Genomic DNA, 25,541 nt, shown 5'->3' on the forward strand with positions numbered 1-25,541 from the left:
GCTCGCAAGTACCTGTCACGGACCTATTCATCTCGCCCTTCTCTCAATGTAGGTATAGCATTTACATTTTGAAGGTGTGTATTCATTCCTGGGAATATGTGCCAGCACCATCAAGAGCCTCTACTGCCTCCTATCTAGTGGTTTTATTTTGCTGTCTACATACTGTATAGTCGCCACAAAATCTTAGTAAACTTGGTAAACATCATAGTAAAGTGTAAACAATTATTAAATTAACTAAACATTAAAAAGAAGAATAGTAATGGCAAAGATGGGAAGTAGAGAATAGGTTAGCTTTTGCTCCCTAACTGTTTTGTTTTATCATTAAAGGCCTATGGACTTGCCCCCCCATAATTACCAGTAGCTGCTGCATTTCTTCTTTAGTTTTTAATTTAAATGTTTTCCCCTATAGAAAAAACTATAGTATTTTGTGGGGGAATCATATCATGATCAATACTATGGAATGAACGGAATTGATAATAAAGGTTTATGATGTTCTAGGCTGGGCTGTCGTGTCTTCATGGAAATTGATTAAAAAAAAAACCAACTAAACTGATTATCATATGAATCTTCAGGCTGCTCTTAATGCAAAAATGTGCTGATTGATCTCAGGAAGTGGTCATCGTCAGCGCGGTCCGTACTCCGATGGGGTCATTCAGAGGCAGCCTGTCTGCAGTCCCGGCCACCAAACTGGGCTCCATAGCCATCAAGGGAGCCATTGAGAAAGCAGGTATGGTTCTGAAGATAGACCTTGATGGAGTGCCAAGGTGTCTGTGCCCTTGTTAAAAACATCCAGGTCTGAGAAGTAGTTTTTCTATTAATTTTGTAGAACACAGATTTACCCTACAGGTTGGATTCCATGTCGTTCCACATATCCATTACACCAACATAATGGGTGCATACAAATATGTTCCCCTCCCCCACGTGGGACAATCGGACCATGTTTATTTATTCATTCTACCCAAGAACAGCCCACTCATCAAATGTGTGAAGCCATCAGTTTTGTACATTGAACTCTAGCTTCAAATTCCTCGGAGTCCACATCTCCTCGGACTTCTCTTGGACCCTCAACACCTTGTCACTGGTCAAGAAGGCTCACCAGCCAGTTCTGGGGAACTTTTACCGGTGCGCCATAGAAAGCATACTCACCAACTGCATCACAGTCTGGTACGGCAACTGCACTGCCTCAGACCGGAAAGCACTGCAGAGGGTGGTGAAAACTGTCCAACGCATCACCGGTACACGTTCACTAGGGGTGGACGGTATGGTCTAAAATTTATATCACGGTATAATTTGAAGCATAGACGGTAACGGTATATATCACAGTATCAGCGTTTCCTTTAGAATAATTTTTTTTGCCTGATAGGCAGGCTATATAAAGAATGACATCCTCAAGGCATGTAGATTTATAATATTTTAACTTAAAACTAGGCTACTTTTGCGTATAAAGTCATTATATTCCAAATAAAATAAGTCCAGAGTCGAGACTCCGTGCTGCTCCCATTGCAAACAGCGAGGCTGGATGCTGGATTTTGCTAGAAGCATATGTAGCTGCAGAGCCGCAGAACCATGGGCGCTTTCAGGAGCCATTGGCAATTCAGCCGTTGGGTGGGGGGGCGCTGTTGAGCGGGCCTGTGACCAGACCTAAAAGCGCCCATGGTTCTGCGGCTCTGCAGCTACATGCTATTCGCAACTCCACTGCTGCAGCCGTCCTCCCGCTGCAGCCGTCGTTATCATAACACTACACACATATCATAATGTTTACAGCAAACTGTAGTTGATCACCAGGTTTGTTTTATTAATGTAGAATAATTCATATAAGAAAAACGATAGGGAAATCCCTTACCTTTCTCCACTGGTTAAAAATGCCAGGAACTGAAATTGAAACTTGCTGTGCGCCGCGGTGATATGTGTTTATTATGAAATGACAATTGCGTGTTGACACGCCCACTGCGCAAAGCCTCCTAAATAACTTTTCCCAGTTTGCACATATCTATTATCTATGACTAATTCTATCTATTTTTAGGGGCAAATGCAATTGAAATAGTCGCGCTGTGGTTACATGACATCATTGCTCTTTTAGAGCTGCTCTACCGGTTACACGGTATAGTCAAAATCCATACCGTAGAGCAAATTCATACCGTCCACCCCTAGTCACCACTCACTGCAATTGAGTCTATCCATCACAAACAGTGTCTGAGGAAGGCACACAGCATTGTCAAAGACACCTCTCATCCCAATCATGGACCGTTTGCCCTCCTCCCCTCCGGGAGACACTACAGCAGGGGTCAGCAACCTTTTTGACATGGAGTGCCTGTTTGAAATATAGTTGTAACTAGTGTGCCTCAACAATATTCCATGCATCGTACATTTTCTTTCTCATAATCAGGTATTTTTTATGAAGATTTTTACATTATTACATCATTATTGTTATTGTTATTATTAACAATATTATTATGATGGTTGTATCAACCCTAAATCTGAGTGGGGGGGGGGGGGGGGGAATGCAATGCAGACAAACAGCTGCATACAGTGCGACCATTTCACTCACATTTGCCCATTCATTTTTGGACACATCACACACCGGTGTGTGTACTGTACGTGTGCTGTCATAGCTCCACCTACAGGCCTAATGGAGAACACCAGGAGAACACCAGGATGTGAATGTGAGGTATATCGTGTAAATAAGTTTTGATTGATCGCAAGACTACACTGTAAAAATTATAATAATAAATTACCAAAACTTAAAAATATTGAGTTCAGTTACTGTGCATTAAGGTTTTCAGTTTTCAATCCATAATAAGTTAACAGAAAAATAAGTACACAACCACATTATTTCAACCTAATAAAACTATGTTTATTGTCATTGTTTTAAGAACACAAGTTGACTTGGTAATACTCACATCTTGAGTAAAAAAAAATTGCTTTTAACATGTGCAATGTTCAATGAAATAGAAAAATAAATAATATTTGTTGATTAATCCCACTGGCTCTGCAAATGTTACTGAATGATGTAGCAATGTATTTCCAGCTAAATTGAAACAATAAACAAATAAAGGGTCTCAATTAAATTAGGGATGCACCCATATGAAAATTTGCCACCGATACCGATACCGATTGTTCAACTAACACAATCGGCCGATACCGATTCCGATATTTGTGGCAACAAATTCTTTTTACATTTTTTTTAATTTTTTTTTTGTAATTTAAATTTTTTTTGTAATATATATATATTTTTTTTTATGAAACTACTGTATATTTGTGTTACAAATTGTGCTCACCGATATGAACATAGGCCTCTTTACTTACTTAAAAAAAGGAAACAAAAGAAATAGCACTATCTCTCTCCCAGTATGTTCTGCAGGGCTGCATCTAGATACTAGTTCTCCCAGCATGGTCTACCTGCTGGGCTGCAGCGAGATACTATTGTCTCAACCAATGCAATTTTGATTGACCGTCGATTCTGCCAATTACGTCACACACCGCTTGCACCCGCCTCTGCTGTTACCACCAATCGGCAAGCCGTATACATTTTTTACTTCGGCTTTTGTCCGCCATTGATTTTGAGTTGACGAGAGGTTTTCTAGAACAACAACACGGCGCGGCTGACGTTTAGCTTTTAGCTCCGCAGGATGACTTAAATGAGGCAAAATGATTTTACTGCAACTAATGTTATAATAAAACAAAGCCTTTCTATACATGTGTCTGATTGAAAACGCTATTAACAGATTGCAGAATGGGTAAAACTCAGGGCTCTGTGAGCAACGGAAGGAACTGAGCTAGTATGAACGCTTGCTACGTTCGGGTAAATAATATGCTGATGTTATTGAACGTGTAACACTAACTATATAACGTTAATGCCACAAAACGAATGCCTTGTTAATCATAAGTAGTAACTTTGATGCAGTAGCTTGTGTGTGTGTGTGTGTGTGTGTGTGGGGGGACTGGGGACGGCATTGTGCAGGTCGCGAGTGAACTTTCTTTTGTCTTGACGCTACACAAATTGATGGATATTTATCGGCTACTGCCATCGGCACATTCGAGCTTATAGGCCGATTGCAGTCAACAAGGCACTTATCGGCCGATACCGATACCCGACCGATACATCGGTGCACCCCTAAATTAAATATGTGGTAGTAAAAAGAACCTGTGGGAGGATTTCAACAAGATGCGACAACAGTGCAAAATATTTCACTAATATTTCAAAGCAAAAAATAAAAATAAAATTAAAATCTTTTTACTGCTGCCCCCTGTGCCTATGCAAATGCCCCCGCGTGCCTATGCAGGCCGCGTGCCTAGGGTTGCCTACCCCTGCACTACAGGAACCTCTGCTCCAAGTCAAGCAGACTCAGGAACAGCTTCTTTCCCTCAGCCTTCATCTATCTGTGCCATGATGACATCCCCACCATAGAAACTCTGAACTCTGACTCCATTCACCATACAAACTTTGAACTCTGTTGCCTATACTCAATACATACTATACCTGCTTTGTGTGTGTATATATATATATATATATATATATATATATATATATATATATATATATATATCTGTACATACCTGCATATAATCCTGTAGATACAATATCTATATCTGTACATATCCCTTACCTACTCTTACTAGTTACGCTGCCGGCCAGTATGACTACTACCATAGTGTCTTTATACCTGTATCACTGTACATATTAATACTACGGCTCCGTACATACATCTGATTAGCACTATACTCAGTAGGACACATTTTTATATTTAAGTTGAATCACCTGTACATTGTATATTGCTATTTATATAGTATATTACACTTTACTGTTACATTTGCACACTGGTTGGATGCCAAACTTATTTTCTTTGTGCTGTATAATGACGTTAATCTAAGTCTAGCACTGGCCAGATCATGTCAGGACAGTGACTCACTACTTGTGACTTAACATGATCTTTTTCATCCTTGTTGGACCCGGAAAGGTCAATGTTGTGTCGGAGCTTGTATTGTGGAATTAGGCAGAGTTTACCACTTGCATTTACAACTTTACTGGTTGCACATGGGGCAACTTCCTGGGTGGTAAACTCCAGAAATGTACATTTACATTACAGGAGGCCATGGGCAACAAGCCCTAGGCCATGTCCAGACGAAAACGTCAAAGTATTTGATCGTATGCAGTCAGATTTAACACACGCACGCGCGATGGGTGACTCACAGGAACACACACATACACATGCACTGAGTCGGTGACGAAATGTTCTCTGCACCTCCCATCCCGTCGTTTTGGTTTCCCCCAAAAAATGCTAAAACAAGTCACAAAGCCGTACTCTTTGTTTTGGTCTGTATGATTCATCCCTGCGATGAACATGAGCACCGTCGTCCCAGAGATCACCTCAAGTCTGTCCGGACCGGAACTACTTATATGATTGCTGTCGTCTCATAAAATAATTCTGTGAAATACTACAATGTTCATGTTCATCAGGTGGCTGGGTGGCGAAGCGGACATTGCGCTCGTCACCAACGCAAGAGACACCGGTCTCGAATCCGGCTGTCAGCGTTGCCTCCGGCTTGGGCCGGCCGTCATACTAACTCAATTGGCAGAGTTAGCGGGAGGGAAGTCGAAGGGTGGTAGTCTGGTCTGGTCGTTGGAAAACAGCGACTCCTACAGTTCGGTCAGGGTGCCTGCACAGCAGAGACAGGAAAATTACGGGGGCAGTGTGAGCCTCCTACACGTTACTCCTCGCCAATGAGAGTCCACACTGGCAGCAGGTGAAAAAGATGTGACTGGCTGCCTCCACATGTATCTGAGGCGACATGTCATGGGCTTCTATCCTCCCTACGACCGGCCAGTGGGGGGCACATGCGAGCAACGATCAGGGGAGGGGAGGGAGAATTGGCACGAGGAAATTGGGATGACCAAAATTTTACTGACCAAAATAAACGAATTGTGTTTTATTAATCGTGATTTCAATCAAAATGAATGGTGATTATGGACTTGTATGGTATTCTGTTCTACATGACACATCCTGTATTTTGATGAGTAATATCAAAATGTAATATTGTTTGTATTTAGGAATCCCTGTTGAGGAGGTTAAGGAGGTCTACATGGGCAATGTGCTGCAGGCAGGAGAAGGACAGGCCCCCACAAGACAAGCCCTGCTCGGAGCAGGTATGATCAGTAGCATAATACACACACTTATTTTAAGTACTTGGATCAAGTTGGATGTCACTTTTTTTGAGACACAAAAAAACAAGGCTGATTTATTTTGCACATAATCTCACACATATCCAGAAACTCGAGCAGGTATGATCAGCAGCATAATACACACACACGCACACACACACACACTTATTTTAGGTACTTGGATCAAGTTGGATGTCACTTTTTTTGAGACGCCAAAAAACAAGGCTGATTTATTTTGCACATAATCTCACACATATCCAGAAACTCTAAATAGTTTTGCACACATTCATTTAGTTGGACTGTTATTGAGAGTAAATTAGTTTGAATATGGCCACCAGTGATGTCATCAGGGACATTGAATCCTTTTGTTGTATTAATTACAGCTCAATGAAATTATAAGGTAGCAGTCCCTATAGGGAGCAATGTATTTCCAATGGACACATTTCTAAATCGTCTCGTTTAAAACAAATAAAGCATGAACATTGGCATGGTGTACCTCTCTGTGTGTATTCATCCACAATCTATAGCTCAACATGAAACAATTGGCAAGTAATTGTAAAATAATTATGTATAATTTATGGATGTCCGATATTATCGGCCGATATTGGCATTAAAATGTGATATCGGAAAATATCTGTATCGGTTTTCCAAAGAATTATTATAATTTTTTTTTTTTTACATTTCTATAACCTTTATTTACCCAGGCAAGCAAGGAAGAACAAATTCTGATTTGATTTATTGTCAAAAGTATGCATAATTATGCAAATTCCACAACAAGAGATATGTAATGTTAATTACCTGAAATTATTCAGTTTTTTGGGGGGGGGAAACCCTGCATATATCGGTATCGGTTGATATCGGTATCGGAAATTAAGAGTTGGACAATATCGGTATCGGTAAAAAAGCCAATATCGAGCATCCCTAGTATAATTGTATTTCAACCAAAAATGCTTAAACAATAATGTTAGTGATAGAAGGGAACTCATTTTATGCAAAAATGGAAAGCTTGCCAATGTTCATGAGGCAGAATTCTTACAATAGCGATACATTTTCCCAATGATAAATCCCTAAACGGGTGGACCGTGTGGGAAACTAAAGTGACGTCAGACTACACCTCCCTATAAGACGAGGTATTGCTTTATTTTTCATCTACAGCTGTAATTAACAAAACACAAGGATTCAACGCCCCTGATGACATCACTGGAAGCCATATTCAAACTAATTGACTCTCAATAACCAAAGTCAAACTAAATGTATGTGTGCAAAACTGTTTCGTTTTTGGATGTGCAAGATTAAAATAAAAATAAAGCATAATTCTTTGGTGAAATGCCCCTTTACATGTTGTGCCTGAATCCTTTAAAGGCCTCTAAACACATGCTTGTGATTAGGGATGCACCGATCCAACTTCTTCAGTCCCGATACCGATACCTGGGCTTTGGGTATCGGCCGATACAGAGTACCGATCCGATACCCATTGTTCAATTAATAAACTGTAGCCTGACTGTGTGGAAGAGACTCATTATTTTGTGCAGGGCAACAGGCTTGACTTAAAACATTACTTCCCTAACTTAGTGAAACAAAATGTAACAAATTAACACATAGATATAAATGTACTGAATTGTTGTTTATTATTAAAAATAAAAAATATTATAAATAAAATTAATAAATTGTAATTGTCCCCGATACCCGATCTAGCTATTTTAGTCATATCGGGGCCGATATCAATATCGGATCGGTGCATCCCTACTTGTGATTGTGTTGTGTCATATATGTCCTTTTTATTTAATCTTTCTTCAGGTTTAACCCTCGGCACTCCAGCAACAACCATCAATAAAGTCTGTGCCTCTGGGATGAAGTCCATTATGATGGCAGCCCAGAGTCTAATGTGTGGGCACCAGGTAACGGAAGCATTGAATACAATGGAGCTATAGCAAAACGTCTTATGTCATAGTAGACTCTACTACATACTATGCCATATAACACTAATGTATGAATCATCATATTTATCCCATAAATAATGTATCTTATTATAAATAATAAGCTGTGTATACCAACTATGGCGTGCTCTTTGCCATGTATGTGTGTATGTATATATATACAGTATGTATGTGTATATATACAGAGCAATGCTATAGACGTGTATGAATATGGGTAGGTGTAACTGAGGGGTTACAAAACCCTGACTGTATTAAAGATTGTGATAGATTAAACCACTGCTAGTTATGTACTTTAATTACTGGCCAGACAGTACATCAAATATAGATGGTGAACACCCACAAGAACACGGCATTGACACAGAAATACTATTGGAGGGTAATTTATTATTATTAGGCAACGTTAGGTTACAGAATGAGAATTAGGGTTGCGCTTGTATGGCGAAGAATATACGTAAAGTCAGTCAAGAGCATAAGTCACTAAGAATAGCAGGAATCATACGATGGGTCTAAGCTGACGCCACCTGTTGTATAGTAGCAATTATATAGGGCAACACTGGTACCAACTGGAGACAATGGGTTCCCTCCGGGGTGTAAGGCCTGGAGGGTAGAGGAATGTTCGGGTACTCCGTCTGATTCAAGGAGGAATAAAGAGACTCCAGGTACAGGAGTCGGTCCTTGTAAACTCCCTTGATCAGCAGCAAAAGCAATAATTGTAATCCAAATGCCCGACAGCATTGATGACAGCTAGCCAGCCCCGTCCACGAGGCAGGCCCGAGTTGTAATCCTCACGAGGTTGAATCCCAAACGATAGTGGAAATCAACGATGCTCTTCTCCGGTGGTCACGTCCCAAATCAATACAATCCAACCAGTAATGGTTCTGCAATCGCCGACGCCGGTTCTCCTGTGCACATGTCCAATGCTACACACGAACGAACTGTGGTTGCACGATATACAATAAATGAACGACTATTTACTTCACATTAAACTAGGTCGAACTTGACGTTACTTTACTAAACTATTCGCACATGTTCTCAACGCACGGTTGCTCACTTCACTGTTACCGAACTTGTCACACTGCTGCTTTAGACGAACTGAATGAACTAATGAACTACTACTGGGCACACCTGCGCCAGCATATATACTTAAGTGACAATCTAGTACCAAACCTCAGTTCTTGTCTGGTATCAATACACTGTCTCCGGGCATGTTCTGACATGCCTGAAACTCGCCCATTGCACCTGTCTGAGTGCGAGACTGCCTGGAGCCTAGGGCGCTATCCAATAAGGAGAGCGAAATATTACCATGGTTTGGACGCAGGTAAAGGGATATACCGTGTATATATAAATAATATACAAAGTATATAAAACAATAAAGGTATATTCTCAGTTTAATCTGGCCCTTCACAACAGTAGGTGTGTATGTATGTAGACATGTGCAGGTATATGTGTATAGTAATGCATGTGCTGTATGTAAATGAAAAAAACTAAACGTAAGTCTTCAGGGGTATGGCCCAACACGCCTAGTGCTTCTCCCTAACCCTTTTCGGACAATTGGACAATGATGCAATAGCAGCTGGTAGAACTTTGGCGATTTATGGAATGACCATTGTTATGTGTCTAATATCCGAGATAAAAATTAACTGAACTATCATTCATTTAGAGATTACTGAGCGACACATCATCATGTCCCAAAGCATTAGAATAGCATTCCATCGCAAGAACGCACAGCAGTGCCAAGTGTGTAAACTTTCAGTTCGGCCAACGTCGAGTTGCCGCCGTCAGCTGGCCTGTCATTTAAACCTCGGATGTCAGAATCTTCTGCAATATGTTGCATTGTTGACTAGCTGACATTTGATATATTGGTTGATGTACATTTCCTCAGATAGCTGCTATATTTAGAATTTGGCACCAAAGTCTGGCCCCAAGCAGAGCATAGAACGCTGGTATTCTGACATAACCCTTCCTTCTTTTATAGTTTCCTTGTTGCAATGTTTGTTACTAGTCGCTGACAGGAAATAAAACCAGGCCCAAGCTGTAGCCCCCGGCAACGGCATACTTGAGAAAAGGTCAGTCCTGGGAGTTTTGTTTTATTCACACTAAGAAGAAATGTCATCAGATGACACTTTCACATTTTTTAGGTTATTTATGCCTTGTCTCCACTAGCCAGGGTTTAGCCGTGCTGTGGCCTGTCTGGCACAATCTCCTTGGTTGAGATGGACACCTTCCACAACCTGGCCAGGCCTGTTGTATCACTGTTTAGTTGTATCACAAAATACACTCCAAATACAACTCCAAAACGTTCCTGTAAACATGTTGTGACCGGTGTATTTACCACATGGAGAAATAAAAAAAATAATTAGACATTTTCGTTTTCTACCTTTTTTTTCTTTTTTTTTTAACTCACTCCAGTTGATAGGAAAAATGTGGAATGTCTTTTAGGATAAAATGTTAAAACGTATCCAGAGGTCAACATTGAAAGCCTGGTGACCTTGTGGTTGCAAGCTGCACTACTCTCCGTATCCGTCATCTGTGCAGGTTGTTGTGACCGACACCAGGCCTTGTTGACACTAACCCAGGGTTCTCTGCCGATGGTTCAACAGTGGAGCAGCTGACCCACCATGTGGGTTTCCAGCCCGTCAATCTTAAACATTTGACCTATCTCAAAACCCGCCCTCTTTTCTTGATCCTCTGATCACAGCTGTTGCTTTCCTTGGACTGAAGGAATCTCTATTATGGGTGAAACATTTGTCTCCATGCCTCCCTAATTCATGACACGTGTTTTTTTTTTCTTCTCTTTTGGAGCTAAACCAACACACATTGTTTTAAACTTAAAGAGTTGCCTGAGTAACCAGAGCTGTTGTGTTTCTTAGGATGTGATGGTGGCAGGCGGTATGGAGAGCATGTCCAACGTGCCTTATTTCATGGGCAGGGAGACACCTACCTACGGAGGCATGAGGGTGGAAGACCTCATCGTCAAGGATGGCCTCACTGACGTCTATAACAAGTTTCACATGGTAACCATCAACCCTCTTTTCATGCATGCTCTGTGTATTAATGCTTGAAATACATTTGTCATGTCTGTAGAACGTAAAACACTTTCTCATTGACCTGCTCGTTAATTTAGAGCTTGTCTGACCATTCATATGGAGTAAACTATACATTTGACACGCTGTGCTTTTGACAGTAGTTATGATGGTCAGTTGACTTTAAAATTTTTTATTGTAGTTATTGACAACCACCGTCGGTCACCTGGTTATTGAAACATTGGCACAAGCCACAGCCTACCTAAGGCTGAGACCACTCGATAAGTGGCGTCACTTAAGTGACTTTTTTTTTTATACTTTTTTTTTAACTCATTGACCGCCGGGGATTAGACGGGTCCCGTTGTAGCTATGCCACGCTTTAAAGATAAGAGTGCGTCACCTTGTTTGTAGAGCTATATCTATATTATAGCTATGGGGACAATACTATGGTCATTTGACAGTGACTTTCTTCGGTTCAAGATGCAAAAAAGTGATTCATTTCCATGCATACAGTCGCGCGTTATCCCATGGTGAATATAAGTATAATTTCAGAGTGGTCTGGGGTAATTCCCGAAAGGCTGAGTTATAGCCTTATACGTGAATTCTACTATAAACTTTGGCGTTTCTTGCCTGGACACGCTACTATTCCCAAATCAAATGTATATAATAGGTATTATGTTTCATCATGAACTCATTCCCCGCCAACACCGTTTATATACGTGATTGGCAGACAACCGTTGAATGCCAACCACGTATATATACGTTATTTGGTCCGTTTTCCTTTTTTCTTCTCGATTTGAATATTCTATTCAATGTCACGGACCCATATGTTGCCGTTAAAAGGCATACTGGGATTCCGAGGGTGCAGTACCGGCCAGATCCTCCCAGGTGGCAGTATCGAGAGTGCAGTAAACCCTGTTCCAGACCGGGTGTTACGTTTAAACCGCTCCGGGCGCAGTTTTTTAGTACAGGGAAGCCTAGAGATTCACTAGGTCGCATTGAAATGGGTCCGTGAGGCGTGTAGTCTTTTACCAACGCACTTGCAGTTTTCCGCAATCTGATTGGCCACTGACGTTTCTCTCAGCGCCAACTAGACGCCTAGTTCTATCACTGGTTAAGCTTGGCGACTCTTTCGAAGTTGGTTAAGGTTAGAGTTTGTCTTAGAGCAGGGCGATAGACCACCAGCACCAGCCCATTTCTCCCAGGCGGCCCTGGGTCCGGGCACTCGCTAATGTTAGAGAGACTCAGTCTTCACACAGTGAACATCGATCGCTGCAAATAACTCGAAAAAACATGATTTGGACGTATATATTATTATACAACCTGGAAATGGACCGGGTATTTCAACATCCCATAATGGAAAACTGTCTACCCCACATTGATCGCCCAACGGCCCGCGGAGACTGGGGTGAGTTTTAGCATGTAATATTACCGTGTTCGACACTAACTGCTATGATGAACATTTGACCCACATTAGATGAATGGTAAAACGTTGCCCACGGAATTATAAACGATCCCCCGCCCATCCGGTCAATATCAGATGATACGTAGAAACTTCTAGAAGTACGTCCAATTGACATTTTTTATCTCGCACAGATTCCTACCAAACTGTATTTCATCATCAATATAATGTATTTGGGGCTATAAATCACGTTCTGGAGAAAGCTGCAGAAAGAGATGAAAACATACTTATACTTTAGATCATATTTTAGTATGAATATGTGAATGAAAAAGTTTAACGTTGCTACACCCTGAACAATACATATAGGACCTTGAATGGGCCCTAATAATGGCAATCTAGCAATAGAATTTAAAAAGTTATAGCCCTGCAAAGAAGGGGAACGTCTCCATGTTAAATAGAGCTGGCAACGGATGGTATATCATGAATTTAACCTTAGGCAATCAAAGTGTTAACGTTAGTTCGTGTGTGTGTCACGTGCACTCACTGTAGTTTTTGCGATGCTGTAGTTGGCCCACAACAGCTTTCGTGTGTGTGTCACGTGCACTCACTGTAGTTTTTGCGATGCTGTAGTTGGCCTACAACAGCGAGTCATGCTGAGCGCGCTGCCAGTAGCGATCAGGAAGATGCTGTCTGAAGTGTGGCAACATTTTGAGAAGTTGGAGGGCAATACATTTGTTGTTTGCAACCTACATTATGTAAAGCGCGCCGGTCCAAGCCCCATTTCATTCTTGCATGAGGAAGGATAATCAAGCGTTGATTTCAGGAAGATTCGATAATCAGGCGAAAAATGACAACGTGATAACTGGATTTCACTAAAGGGCTATTTTCGCGTCTTCCTGGGATTACTAAGAATCACCCAAACTATACTCATATTCAAAACGGTATAAAACGGAAATGTACGGATGAAAAAAAACGATCTGTTTTTTTGCATGTTGACCAGAAGCAACTCACTGACAATCAACAGTGTTATTAGATCCATAGCTATACTATTTCATATATTTTAAGCACTCGCAAGTTTGGCTTTCTCCCCATTGAACAGAGAGTGCTGGCCTTCTACCCAGAAGGTAAACAACGACCCCTAGCGCTGAATGAGTTAAAGCCTACTTGTCAAACATTGTATCTGTTGGTTGTCTCATCATCTTCATCACCACTAATAGGGCAACTGTGCAGAGAACACTGCCAAGAACAGCAGCATCACCAGGGAGGAACAGGATGCCTTTGCCATTGGCTCCTACACACGAAGCAAAGCGGCGTACGAGGCAGGGGTGCTGGCCAGAGAAATCGTTCCAGTTAGCATCCCCCAGAGAGGTAAGCAGGGAACATCATCACATCTCCTTGCCCGGTGATAGTTGTCAAATTCATGATGCAGTGTAACTAATGCTCAGCTGATGTGTGATAGAATGTAACTAAAGCTCAGCTGGTTATGTAGACAAGCCTTATGTGTGATATAATGTAACTAAAGATCAGCTGGTTCTGTAGGCAAGCCTGATGTGTGATATAATGTAACTAAATAACAGCTGGTTCTGTAGAATAGAAATACTGTATTCATCCCTAGGGAAATTTGGCACTACAAATCACTCACAGTAAACGGTAGACATTTGGATAGACAAAAACAAAAGTCACGAATAAGAATAAAATAAGCCTAAGAATAAAATACGGTCCGGGATATACAAGCCTTATGTGTGATATAATGTAACTAAAGATCAGCTAGTTCTGTAGACGAGCCCTATGTGTGATATAATGTAACTAAAGCTCAGCTGGTTATGTAGACAAGCCTGATGTGTGATATAATGTAACTAAAGCTCAGCTGGTTATGTAGACAAGCCTGATGTGTGATATAATGTAACTAAAGCTCAGCTGGTTATGTAGACAAGCCTGATGTGTGATATAATGTAACTAAAGCTTAGCTGGTTCTGTAGACGAGCCCTATGTGTGATATAATCTAACTAAAGCTCACCTGGTTCTGTAGGCAAGCCCGATGTGGTCGTGTCCGAGGATGAGGAGTGGAGGCGTGTTGACTTCAGCAAAGTGCCCAAGCTGCGGGCAGTGTTCCAAAAGGAGAATGGTAATAATTATGGAATCTGAAGAATGAAAGGGCACTATCTGTGTGGATGCAAATGTACTGGGTAATATTGTCTGTAATTCATCGGAAGCATAGTTTATTCTAGAATCTCTGTAAAGTTGTGACTTCATATTGTATGGGTGGTATGGTCAACGTCTGTCTAAAGAGAAGTCTGTTAATTTTGGCATTGCTAATGCCTGTCTGTCATCCCATTAATTATCCAGTTGACAGACTTCCTCATCAATATGAAGCAATCTATTGGGGATTTATTAGTATACAGATTTTACATGGGGAGAACGTTCCATGCTTAAAACAAAACAACCTTCCCCCACAATGGATAAATGAAATAAAAACGGAATATTATTTATCAATTTATTGTATAATCATCAGTCTTTATATGGAACTCATAAGTTCATTGCAGAGAGAATACAACATTAGACTCTGTCATTAGTTTCAGCCCTCACTACCAGTTGCAGTATTGAAAGAAGCAGAATAGATGAGGAGAAACCATACCGTGACATGTATTTGCAGAGGATGGAGACTGACCCCAAATGGCCAGTGATGTGCTTTAGTGAAGGACCTCCTTAGTGTGGGGATTCACTTCATTCTCATTGGTTATTTGGATTCCAGGCACAGTGACCGCAGCCAATGCCAGCACACTAAACGATGGCGCTGCCGCTCTTGTTCTGATGACGGCTGATGCTGCAAAAAGACTCAATGTCACGCCACTGGCCAGGATTGTCTGTAAGTGCACACACACACACACACACACGCACACACACACACACACACGCACATGTAACTAACCCCCCCCCCCCCCCCCCGGTTTCTTTGTAGACTCTCACACAGAAGGAGAGGGGGAGAGAGAATAAATACATATTTACCGTCCCCCTCCACAGACACGCACACAAAGGCCCCCTCCATCAAGCTCTCTCCACACGCGCCTCTCTCTATACTTCATTATGCACGAGCAGCGCAGTAGCGCGAGTCTGTCTGATGGACGAATATGCCTGACGGGATGAATCTGCGAGCGCACTAGAGTAGATAGTCCGCTCAAGGACTCATTCTACCACCAAGCCATCAGTATGAACAATACCTAAACAATTATGATTTTACCCTGTGTTTTTATGTATGTAGTATTTTAAGTATTTTTTTAGTACTGCATGTACATTTTAATCTACTGTTGCACTTTTTATATCACCACTCTCAGCACTGTCACTTTTTCCTGGTTTTTATTGTGTTTTCTTCGTATGTATTCTATTGTGTATTTTATTGACTGCTGTAGGTCGAGGGGGCAATACCTAAGAATTTAGCTCTTTTTGTATGTAAATGTGACAAGATGCAACAATAAAACTGAATCTGAATCATTAGGAAATATAGAAATGGATACGTTTGTTAGAGAAAACTAATTTCAATAATCTAACAGTTATGCCTTATTTTATGCGCACTGCCAGCCAGCCTTTATGCGACGGAGAGCTACACTTTAAATTTTGATGGAGAGAAGATAATCTCCCGATTCAGAGAATTTGAACACAAACTGTTCCAAAGATATTTAATGTTTGTCGGTATATTTTCACACCGCCAACAAAGTACTGGGTCCGTTGTCTCTGAATGGATTTTGTGCCAGCTGTCATTTCTGACCGTCTCCCGACACCTGAGACCAAATTAGCCACTCTCCTCCGACAAAACTTTAGTTTTTTCACACAGCGTGGGAAATAATACAGCCGCACTATCTAACAATAATTAACCAATTGTCGTCATTTGTGATTTATTATGCTTTATACTTATAGCACATGCATGAGTCTGGTCTCTTTTTGAAAGGTAACATGAAATCACTTTGAGTGCTAATGAAATAGAGTAATGGAGGTTTGAACACACTTTTTTTTTTACTGGTTGCCAGATGCCTGTTTTTAAGTTCCAGCTGAGAGGTAGGAGCTGAAAAACATAATTGTTCCATGGCCTGAAGTCTCATGTAGAATAGGTCCAAAGTTTATAAAAATCCAGTGGAAAATGTATGTTTTACAAAGGTTTTTGTAATGTGTGTACTGGTAACAATTCGGCATGATTATCCAAAATGGCCGTCCGCTGCCTTCATTTCGAGGCTCGTCAAAACAAAGGACTTCTTCATATTCTTGTGTCACCTTCCCCCACTCTCAGCATTCGTCTGGGATCGCTTTCAGAGCAGACACTCCTTTGCTACAACGGTGGTCAATCATTTTCGCCATCAGTGACTGGTCAGTTCAGGGACTTGGTCACTCTTCCGAACGGCTTGTCAAATGACACTCGCCAGATGTTTCTTGTAACTAGAGAATGGAATCACGGAATCGGTTGAGTGTGGTGACGATCGAAAGGCAGCAAATTAAATTTTCCAACAATGTATTGGTTGTTCGGTGAAAACGCAGCCCGCAGCCTCGACAGGTGCAAAGTGCTGCGACGTGGGCGAAAGTGTGTGATGGCCCACCGTCGGGCCGTCCGATGCTTAAGAGGTTATTTATAAGTCGTATTAAGCTCTGCAAATAAGGAGACAGATAAGAGAACATTTCAAAGCCCTCAAAAAATTACCAATATCTCAATTTCGACCTATTTCTGAATTGTGCCACATTTTGGGATTTTCTGAAGAATCGTGAGCTCCTTAACAAACCAACCTAGACGGTGCAGAGTCACATTTATATTATTTTGAATCTGCTATAGTAAGAGGTGAGCATTTTATTTCCTTTGTATGTTTGAAAATGACTTTAGTATAGTTGAGCTTCTGATCATTGATTTGCTGTCTTTTGTGATTTCTGTCTTTTCCTAGCTTTTGCTGACGCTGCTGTTGCACCCATTGATTTCCCTATCGCTCCTGCATTCGCTGTACCCAAGGTGAGTGTGAGGATGTAGAGACGAGGAAGTGTCCTGCATTCGCTGTACCAAAGGTGAGTGTGAGGATGTAGAGATGAGGAAGTGTCCTGCATTCACTGTACCCAAGGTGAGTGTGAGGATGTAGAGACGAGGAAGTGTCCTGCATTCACTGTACTCAAGGTGAGTTTGAGGATGTAGAGACGAGGAAGTGTCCTGCTGCTCATTGTGGACTCTTCTCAGTTCAGTGTTCATCATGTGGGTCAGGGTGGTGGTTCATGATAAAGTGGGTCAGGGTGATTCATGATACAGTGGGTCAGAGGGGTGGTTCATGATACAGTGGGTCAGAGGGGTGGTTCATGATACAGTGGGTGTTCATGATACAGTGGGTCAGAGGGGTGGTTCATGATATGATAATGGGTCAGAGGGGTGGTTCATGATACAGTGGGTGTTCATTATACAGTGGGTCAGGGTGGTGGTTCATGATAAGTGGGTCAGGGTGGTGGTTCATGATACAGTGGGTCAGAGGGGTGGTTCGTGATACAGTGGGTCAGAGGGGTGGTTCGTGATACAGTGGGTCAGGGTGGTGGTTCATGATACAGTGGGTCAGGTGGTTCATGATACAGTGGGTAATGGTGGTGGTTCATGATACAGTTGGTCAGAGGGGTGGTTCATGATACAGTGGGTCAGGGTGGTTCATGATACAGTTGTTCAGAGGGGTGGTTCATGATACAGTGGGTCAGGGTGGTTCATGATACAGTGGGATCAGGTGGTTCATGATACAGTGGGTCAGGGGGGTCCATGATACAGTGGGTCAGGGGGGTCTATTATACAGTGGGTCAGGGGGGTCCATGATACAGTGGGATGTAACACCAATACATTATCTTTCTTATATCTAATAAATAATAAATGTCTCAACAATATGGTTTCCATAAGCATACAAAAACATTGCAACAATTTAATAATTTTTAACCAATGCTTTTTTAATAAGCATGTGGTGTTGCAAGGTGCTTTTTCAGATCTCATCTCACCCTTTTTTTAGGAGCTGGAATCACTTCGGGCTTGAATCTTTGATTCCATTTAGAACCATAATGAGAAGTACATCAAACATGCTGCATCTTGTCTGTCTGTCAGGCCCTGGAGGCAGGTGGAGTGAAGAAGGAGGACATTGAGATGTGGGAGATCAACGAGGCGTTCAGCGTCGTGGTCCTGGCCAACATCAAGATGCTGGACATCGACCCCAGCAAGGTCAACGTCAACGGGGGAGCCGTGTCGCTGGGACACCCTATTGGGTAAGCAGCTGGGAATCGCCTGCATAGAATTGCCGGTCATTAATTTCTTCACAAATTACATAAAGAAAATGTGTTTCATTACCACCAAGTTGGGCTGTTATAGCCCAGTAGATGGGTGCAATATAGGAGGGAATTGTGCACTTTACGATAAAAGCATGAAATTTGGCACACTGTTAGAATATGCCCTAAGAAAGATTTGTAGCTATAGGGTCATCGCAGATTTGGCCTCCTGGTAACTGGCAACCATTTTCCAAAGACCTGCTGTTTTACCAGTAACTCTGTTCTATACCAGTGTTTCTCAACTGGTGGGTCGCGACCCAAAAGTGGGTCGCGGGACCATTTTGAGTGGGTCGCGGATGTGTGCACTACCTATCTTTGAAAGTGGCTTCTCAGCTCTGGTCCAGCTGAAGACAAAGCAGAGGAACAGATTGGACATTGAGCATGACCTCAGAGTTGCTTTGTCTACCATCACCCCAGACTCTTGTCAGGAGCAAACAACATCCCCAGTTATCCCATTAGTTCCCTGGGATGTTAAGCTAAGAAGTCTACTAAGAAGGATATATTATTTATTATTATTATTATTATTCTTTAATTTCATTGTGTTTTTAGCCCTAGTTGCACCTTTGTTGCAACCCCAGTTATCCCATTAGTTCCCCCAAACTTACTGTAGGTCTGTTATGTTAAGCTAAGAAGTCTGCTAGGAAGCATAATTTTTTATTATTATTATTTTATTTCATTGGGTTTTTAGCCCTAGTTGCACTTTTGTTGCAACCCCAGTTATCCCATTAGTTGCCCCAAACTTAGGTCTGTTATGTTAAGCTAAGAAATCTGCTAAGAAGCATATATTATTTATTATTCTTTTATTTCATTGGGTTTTTAGCCCTAGTTGCACTTTTGTTGCACTTTTTTGTGTTTATTTCATGTTTTTAATAGTGCATGAAAGATTGTGTATTACTGCAATTTTCTTTTTTTAAATAAATCATAGTGGTTAAAAAAGTTGGGTCGCGACTTAAGGACTAAGGAAAATGTTTGGTCCCAAGGCTAGACCAGATGAGAACCACTGTTCTAGACCATCTAGGATCTTGTTATGGTGGCTAATCCTACATTTACAAGGATGGGGAATCCAGTGATAACAAATCTACCAGCCTGCTGCTGCACAGTGCATAGAGCACCATCTACCAGCCTGCTGCTGCACAGTGCATAGAGCACCATCTACCAGCCTGCTGCTGCACAGTGCATAGAGCACCATCTACCAGCCTGTTGCTGCACAGTGCATAGAGCACCATCTACCAGCCTGCTGCTGCACAGTGCATAGAGCACCATCTACCAGCCTGTTGCTGCACAGTGCATAGAGCACCATCTACCAGCCTGCTGCTGCACAGTGCATAGAGCACCATCTACCAGCCTGCTGCTGCACAGTGCATAGAGCACCATCTACCAGCCTGCTGCTGCACAGTGCATAGAGCACCATCTACCAGCCTGCTGCTGCACAGTGCATAGAGCACCATCTACCAGCCTGTTGCTGCACAGTGCATAGAGCACCATCTACCAGCCTGCTGCTGCACAGTGCATAGAGCACCATCTACCAGCCTGCTGCTGCACAGTGCATAGAGCACCATCTACCAGCCTGCTGCTGCACAGTGCATAGAGCACCATCTACCAGCCTGCTGCTGCACAGTGCATAGAGCACCATCTACCAGCCTGTTGCTGCACAGTGCATAGAGCACCATCTACCAGCCTGTTGCTGCACAGTGCATAGAGCACCATCTACCAGCCTGCTGCTACACAGTGCATAGAGCACCATCTACCAGCCTGCTGCTGCACAGTGCATAGAGCACCATCTACCAGCCTGTTGCTGCACAGTGCATAGAGCACCATCTACCAGCCTGTTGCTGCACAGTGCATAGAGCACCATCTACCAGCCTGTTGCTGCACAGTGCATAGAGCACCATCTACCAGCCTGTTGCTGCACAGTGCATAGAGCACCATCTACCAGCCTGTTGCTGCACAGTGCATAGAGCACCATCTACCAGCCTGTTGCTACACAGTGCATAGAGCACCATCTACCAGCCTGTTGCTGCACAGTGCATAGAGCACCATCTACCAGCCTGTTGCTGCACAGTGCATAGAGCACCATCTACCAGCCTGTTGCTGCACAGTGCATAGAGCACCATCTACCAGCCTGCTGCTGCACAGTGCATAGAGCACCATCTACCAGCCTGTTGCTGCACAGTGCATAGAGCACCATCTATCACCAGCCTGCTGCTGCACAGTGCATAGAGCACCATCTACCAGCCTGTTGCTGCACAGTGCATAGAGCACCATCTACCAGCCTGTTGCTGCACAGTGCATAGAGCACCATCTACCAGCCTGTTGCTGCACAGTGCATAGAGCACCATCTACCAGCCTGCTGCTGCACAGTGCATAGAGCACCATCTACCAGCCTGCTGCTGCACAGTGCATAGAGCACCATCTACCAGCCTGTTGCTGCACAGTGCATAGAGCACCATCTACCAGCCTGTTGCTGCACAGTGCATAGAGCACCATCTACCAGCCTGTTGCTGCACAGTGCATAGAGCACCATCTACCAGCCTGCTGCTGCACAGTGCATAGAGCACCATCTACCAGCCTGTTGCTGCACAGTGCATAGAGCACCATCTACCAGCCTGCTGCTGCACAGTGCATAGAGCACCATCTACCAGCCTGTTGCTGCACAGTGCATAGAGCACCATCTACCAGCCTGTTGCTGCACAGTGCATAGAGCACCATCTACCAGCCTGCTGCTGCACAGTGCATAGAGCACCATCTACCAGCCTGCTGCTGCACAGTGCATAGAGCACCATCTACCAGCCTGTTGCTGCACAGTGCATAGAGCACCATCTACCAGCCTGCTGCTGCACAGTGCATAGAGCACCATCTATCACCAGCCTGTTGCTGCACAGTGCATAGAGCACCATCTACCAGCCTGCTGCTGCACAGTGCATAGAGCACCATCTACCAGCCTGTTGCTGCACAGTGCATAGAGCACCATCTACCAGCCTGCTGCTGCACAGTGCATAGAGCACCATCTACCAGCCTGCTGCTGCACAGTGCATAGAGCATCATCTACCAGCCTGTTGCTGCACAGTGCATAGAGCACCATCTACCAGCCTGTTGCTGCACAGTGCATAGAGCACCATCTACCAGCCTGCTGCTGTACAGTGCATAGAGCACCATCTATCACCAGCCTGTTGCTGTACAGTGCATAGAGCACCATCTACCACAGCCAACCACTTAACTGTCACCGGCACCTATATGGGACGTTTTGCACTTGCGGCACTTTGGCCTCGTTTTTAAGGCGATCAGTTGAGAGAACTAGACAAATTACCTTGTTGGCTAGCTAGCTTTTCTGGTATTCCGTCCCACTTTATCCAATCAGGAGAGAGAACCCTAGATAATTAAAAAAAATTTACTTTCAACAAATCTTGCCAAGCCATATTTGCTGGCAGATTATTTAACTTTTTTAAATGTTTTTCAATTATCGTAAAGTGCACGATTTTTCACATATCTGCTGGACTATTAAAAGCTGCAATACGCTTTTCACATTTTCAAAACGTCTTATGACCACCTGCCATCAGAAGTCATGGTGTCCTATGCAAACAATCTGCTCTACCGTTTTGTAAACCTATCCATTTAAAAAGTATATTTCTTTCAGCAAATCTTAACTACATCAATATTGTGTTTGTAGGTGAAGTATTTACCTAACCTTGTTTAACACATTGTGCGCCAACAACGACTATACTCGTTATTGCCTGCCAATCGTTGTGCGCCAACAACGAGTAAACTCGTTTTTGGGATCAATATAAAAAATGTTCGCCATGGCATTCAGAATTCATCCAGCCTCCCTCCGGGGACGCAGCTGGACCCTGTCTGAGATTGCAACGCCTCAATACCGCCCCCGGGTGGATTCCGGGCGAGTTACACTCTACGCCAAACCGGAAGTGGCACTCGGTGCATTGGGGAAATTCCTCCGGCAGAGATATATTGTAACGTGGGTCTAGATACACACTCGAGTGCATTGGATCGCTTTCGAAACGCAAGAATCAATATGATTTCGGCGTTTATTGCGTCATACAAACGGAAAATGGATCTAGCAGATCGACGTCAAATAATTGGAATATTTTTCCTCCAGTCTCATCGGCGAACAGTAAGAGTAATCTAACGTTATTTTCAGCTCGATTGTTTATTTATTTCACTCTAATCCATCTGATCAACGTATCAACCCATACTAAAAAAGCCGTTACTGACTATCAAGGAATTATAAACGACCCCCCCCCCTTTCCTTCACGCATGATGAAGCATAATGTATACCGATCATATACATTTGAATTTTTTAATATAGCGTGTAAAGGAACAAAACGCCAATCATATGCGTCTGGGCCTATAACTGCTATACAGTCTAAAAACACTTATATTCATGAGGGTACTAACACAACAATGTATGAATGGAAAAATATAACGTTCCTACATCCGGAACGATAGATACCCGATGTTGAATGGGCCATAGTAATGTCGATATAGCTATAATATTTAAAAAGTTATAGCCCTGCAAAGGTGAGCCACTCCATAGGCTTACAGCGCTGGCAGAGAGGGCACAAAGATGGGCACAATGCCTGGCAGACAATGTGTTAACAACCAGGAAATGCCCAAGAGAAAGTTGTATGTATTATTGTAGTTGAAATTTTGTAAAAAAGAAAAAAAAATGTTTTATATGTGATGAGGCTTCGTTTTGAGAAACTCTGAATTTGTTTATAATGGCAACTCACACTATGACGAGTGGCCATAGTTATTGCAGCTTTAAATTATTTATTTAACTCGTTGTGGGCTGTGATCAATTGCATTTAATTGATCATTAATTAATCAACAATAGAGGGGGAGACAGGCTACTATATTAATTTGTTTAATGGTATAGAACCAAAGGGAATGAATGAAGAGAACGTGGTATCCTGTTTCCTATAAGTGACTTTTATTACTATGATATTATTATTTTTACGAATGGTGAAATGTTTTCCTCTTTTTCCTTCTATTTTTGTTGTTCTTTTCTTAGAGAATTTTGGTTTGCAAATATTGCAATTGGCTTATTTAGTTTCTAGTCTATATTTGTATTTAATTTGAGTTTATAACATATTACATTATAAAGTCCTTACTTTGGAGGTCAAAGTTGACTAGCAATCCCAGGCTCACCTCAATGATGTCACTTCCTGCCCACGTGGTATATAGCTCCCACCTTTAATAGCTATCATTGCTAGCCTATTAACACTGAAGAAGGAACACCTGTTCCGAAACATGTCTGTTCTAGGCTGCCATTAAAACTTTAGAGTGCTGGTCCGGCCTCCTGCTTTCTTCCACAGAATTAACATGTTAACATTGACGGGACCTGCTATGAAGTCTTGACATTTTGAGTGCAGACTCACGGGTAAGCTTCATAGAACCTTGAATCGTTCCTTTTTTGTCTGTTTGTTTACTACAGGATGTCTGGGACGAGAATTGTGGGACATATGGTGCACAACCTGAAGCCAGGCCAGTATGGGCTGGCTAGTATCTGCAACGGAGGTGGTGGAGCCTCAGCCATCGTTATCCAGAAGTTGTAGGAACCTATCTCCCCCCTCTGTTACACTGGTTGTTTGGAAAACTCTGTATAAAAACCTGTGTGTATATGTAGCTACATGGTTAAGATGACGATAAACTGATTACCCTGAGATACATAGTAGGACTCCAATGCTGGCTGCCTTAGTAGACACCCACCCAGCAGACACCCAAACTATTGTGTGTGCAGTGAAAATATGACTCCCATTTTTAAAGACACTCCTGTGTTTGATGATTAAACAAAGTATTTATATTTAATGCTGAATTTGAAAGCTGGAATAAATAGTTTCTATGAAATCTATGTTCTGTGATTGGTCTCTTTGTTATGCTGAGATATTCCTTTATTGATCCCCTTGGGTAAATTCAGGCATCATAGCAGCATGGGGGAGGGGAGGCACATGGTAATAGTAGAAGGTCATAAAATTATAATACAGTAGAAAAGTAAAATAAAAATAGGCAGTGTAAACAATATAATTAACTGAGTATACGCATATGAGCACATAGGCAGTGGGCGGGGGGGGGGGTGAGTCTGTGACTAAACGTGCTTCTCATCTTGACTAGCTCATCGTAGAGGGTGGGAGGGATTCTCCAGGATAGCAGCCCACTTCCTTCTCCTTCCCCTCTCTGCCACCACCGGTTGTTTATATTGTATTTGCTTTTGTGTGTAATTGGGCTTTTGCTGGTAAAATATTAGCTTGACAAGAATTTATTAGAAAGATCAGAACAGTGCAAGAAACTATTATTCATCGATTCCGTCAATGTTTGTTTATCTGTAAGTGATCCAGAGATGATAATGTCATATTTTTATTGTCCGCTAGGTGGTGGAGTTTTGCCACTAGATAGTGCAGTTCATTTGGCCACTGGTATGTGCACGTATAACTACACAACCTTCTCAGTGGTACAGTGCTTTAGAAATGCATCAGAAGTGTAGAGGTTATGTCAATCAACCCCAGCTTGTCAACATCCATATGGCTATGGTCCCATATACCTAATGGCTCTTTAACTCATGGCTCTTAACACTGCCCAGGTTAGGCGTTCCCACTGGCGCCATCTACACAAGAAATCTATGTACTCCTGGTATTTTAAGGCACTTTGGATGAAAGTGACAAATTTATAAAAGGCAGTAAATGTAATATGTTGCA

At 42.4% G+C, this 25,541-nt stretch overlaps 1 protein-coding gene across 1 annotated transcript; it reads left to right on the forward strand.

Annotated features, from left to right (window-relative positions):
* acat1 (acetyl-CoA acetyltransferase 1) lies at nucleotides 1-24,700 on the forward strand. Its single transcript, XM_084320013.1, has 11 exons — nucleotides 1-48; nucleotides 610-727; nucleotides 6,050-6,145; nucleotides 7,958-8,058; nucleotides 10,968-11,111; nucleotides 13,740-13,890; nucleotides 14,552-14,647; nucleotides 15,275-15,388; nucleotides 17,442-17,506; nucleotides 18,617-18,774; nucleotides 24,284-24,700. The coding sequence occupies exons 2-11, from the start codon at nucleotides 643-645 to the stop codon at nucleotides 24,402-24,404; spliced, it is 1,131 nt and encodes a 376-aa protein (XP_084176139.1). The 5' UTR covers nucleotides 1-48; nucleotides 610-642; the 3' UTR covers nucleotides 24,405-24,700.
* The last annotated feature ends 841 nt before the right edge of the window (nucleotides 24,701-25,541 follow it).

This window comes from Notolepis coatsorum (genome assembly GCF_963971535.1).
Source record: "Notolepis coatsorum genome assembly, chromosome: 8".
Taxonomy (NCBI): Eukaryota; Metazoa; Chordata; class Actinopteri; order Aulopiformes; family Paralepididae; genus Notolepis; species Notolepis coatsorum.

Excerpts from the sequence above, each read along its gene's own strand:
- acat1 (XM_084320013.1), top strand. The coding sequence starts at position 643 with ATGGGGTCATTCAGAGGCAGCCTGTCTGCAGTCCCGGCCACCAAACTG. Across the intron at positions 8,059-10,967 it reads GTCTAATGTGTGGGCACCAG|GATGTGATGGTGGCAGGCGG; the intron begins GTAACGGAAGCA and ends TGTGTTTCTTAG. Across the intron at positions 13,891-14,551 it reads AGTTAGCATCCCCCAGAGAG|GCAAGCCCGATGTGGTCGTG; the intron begins GTAAGCAGGGAA and ends CTGGTTCTGTAG.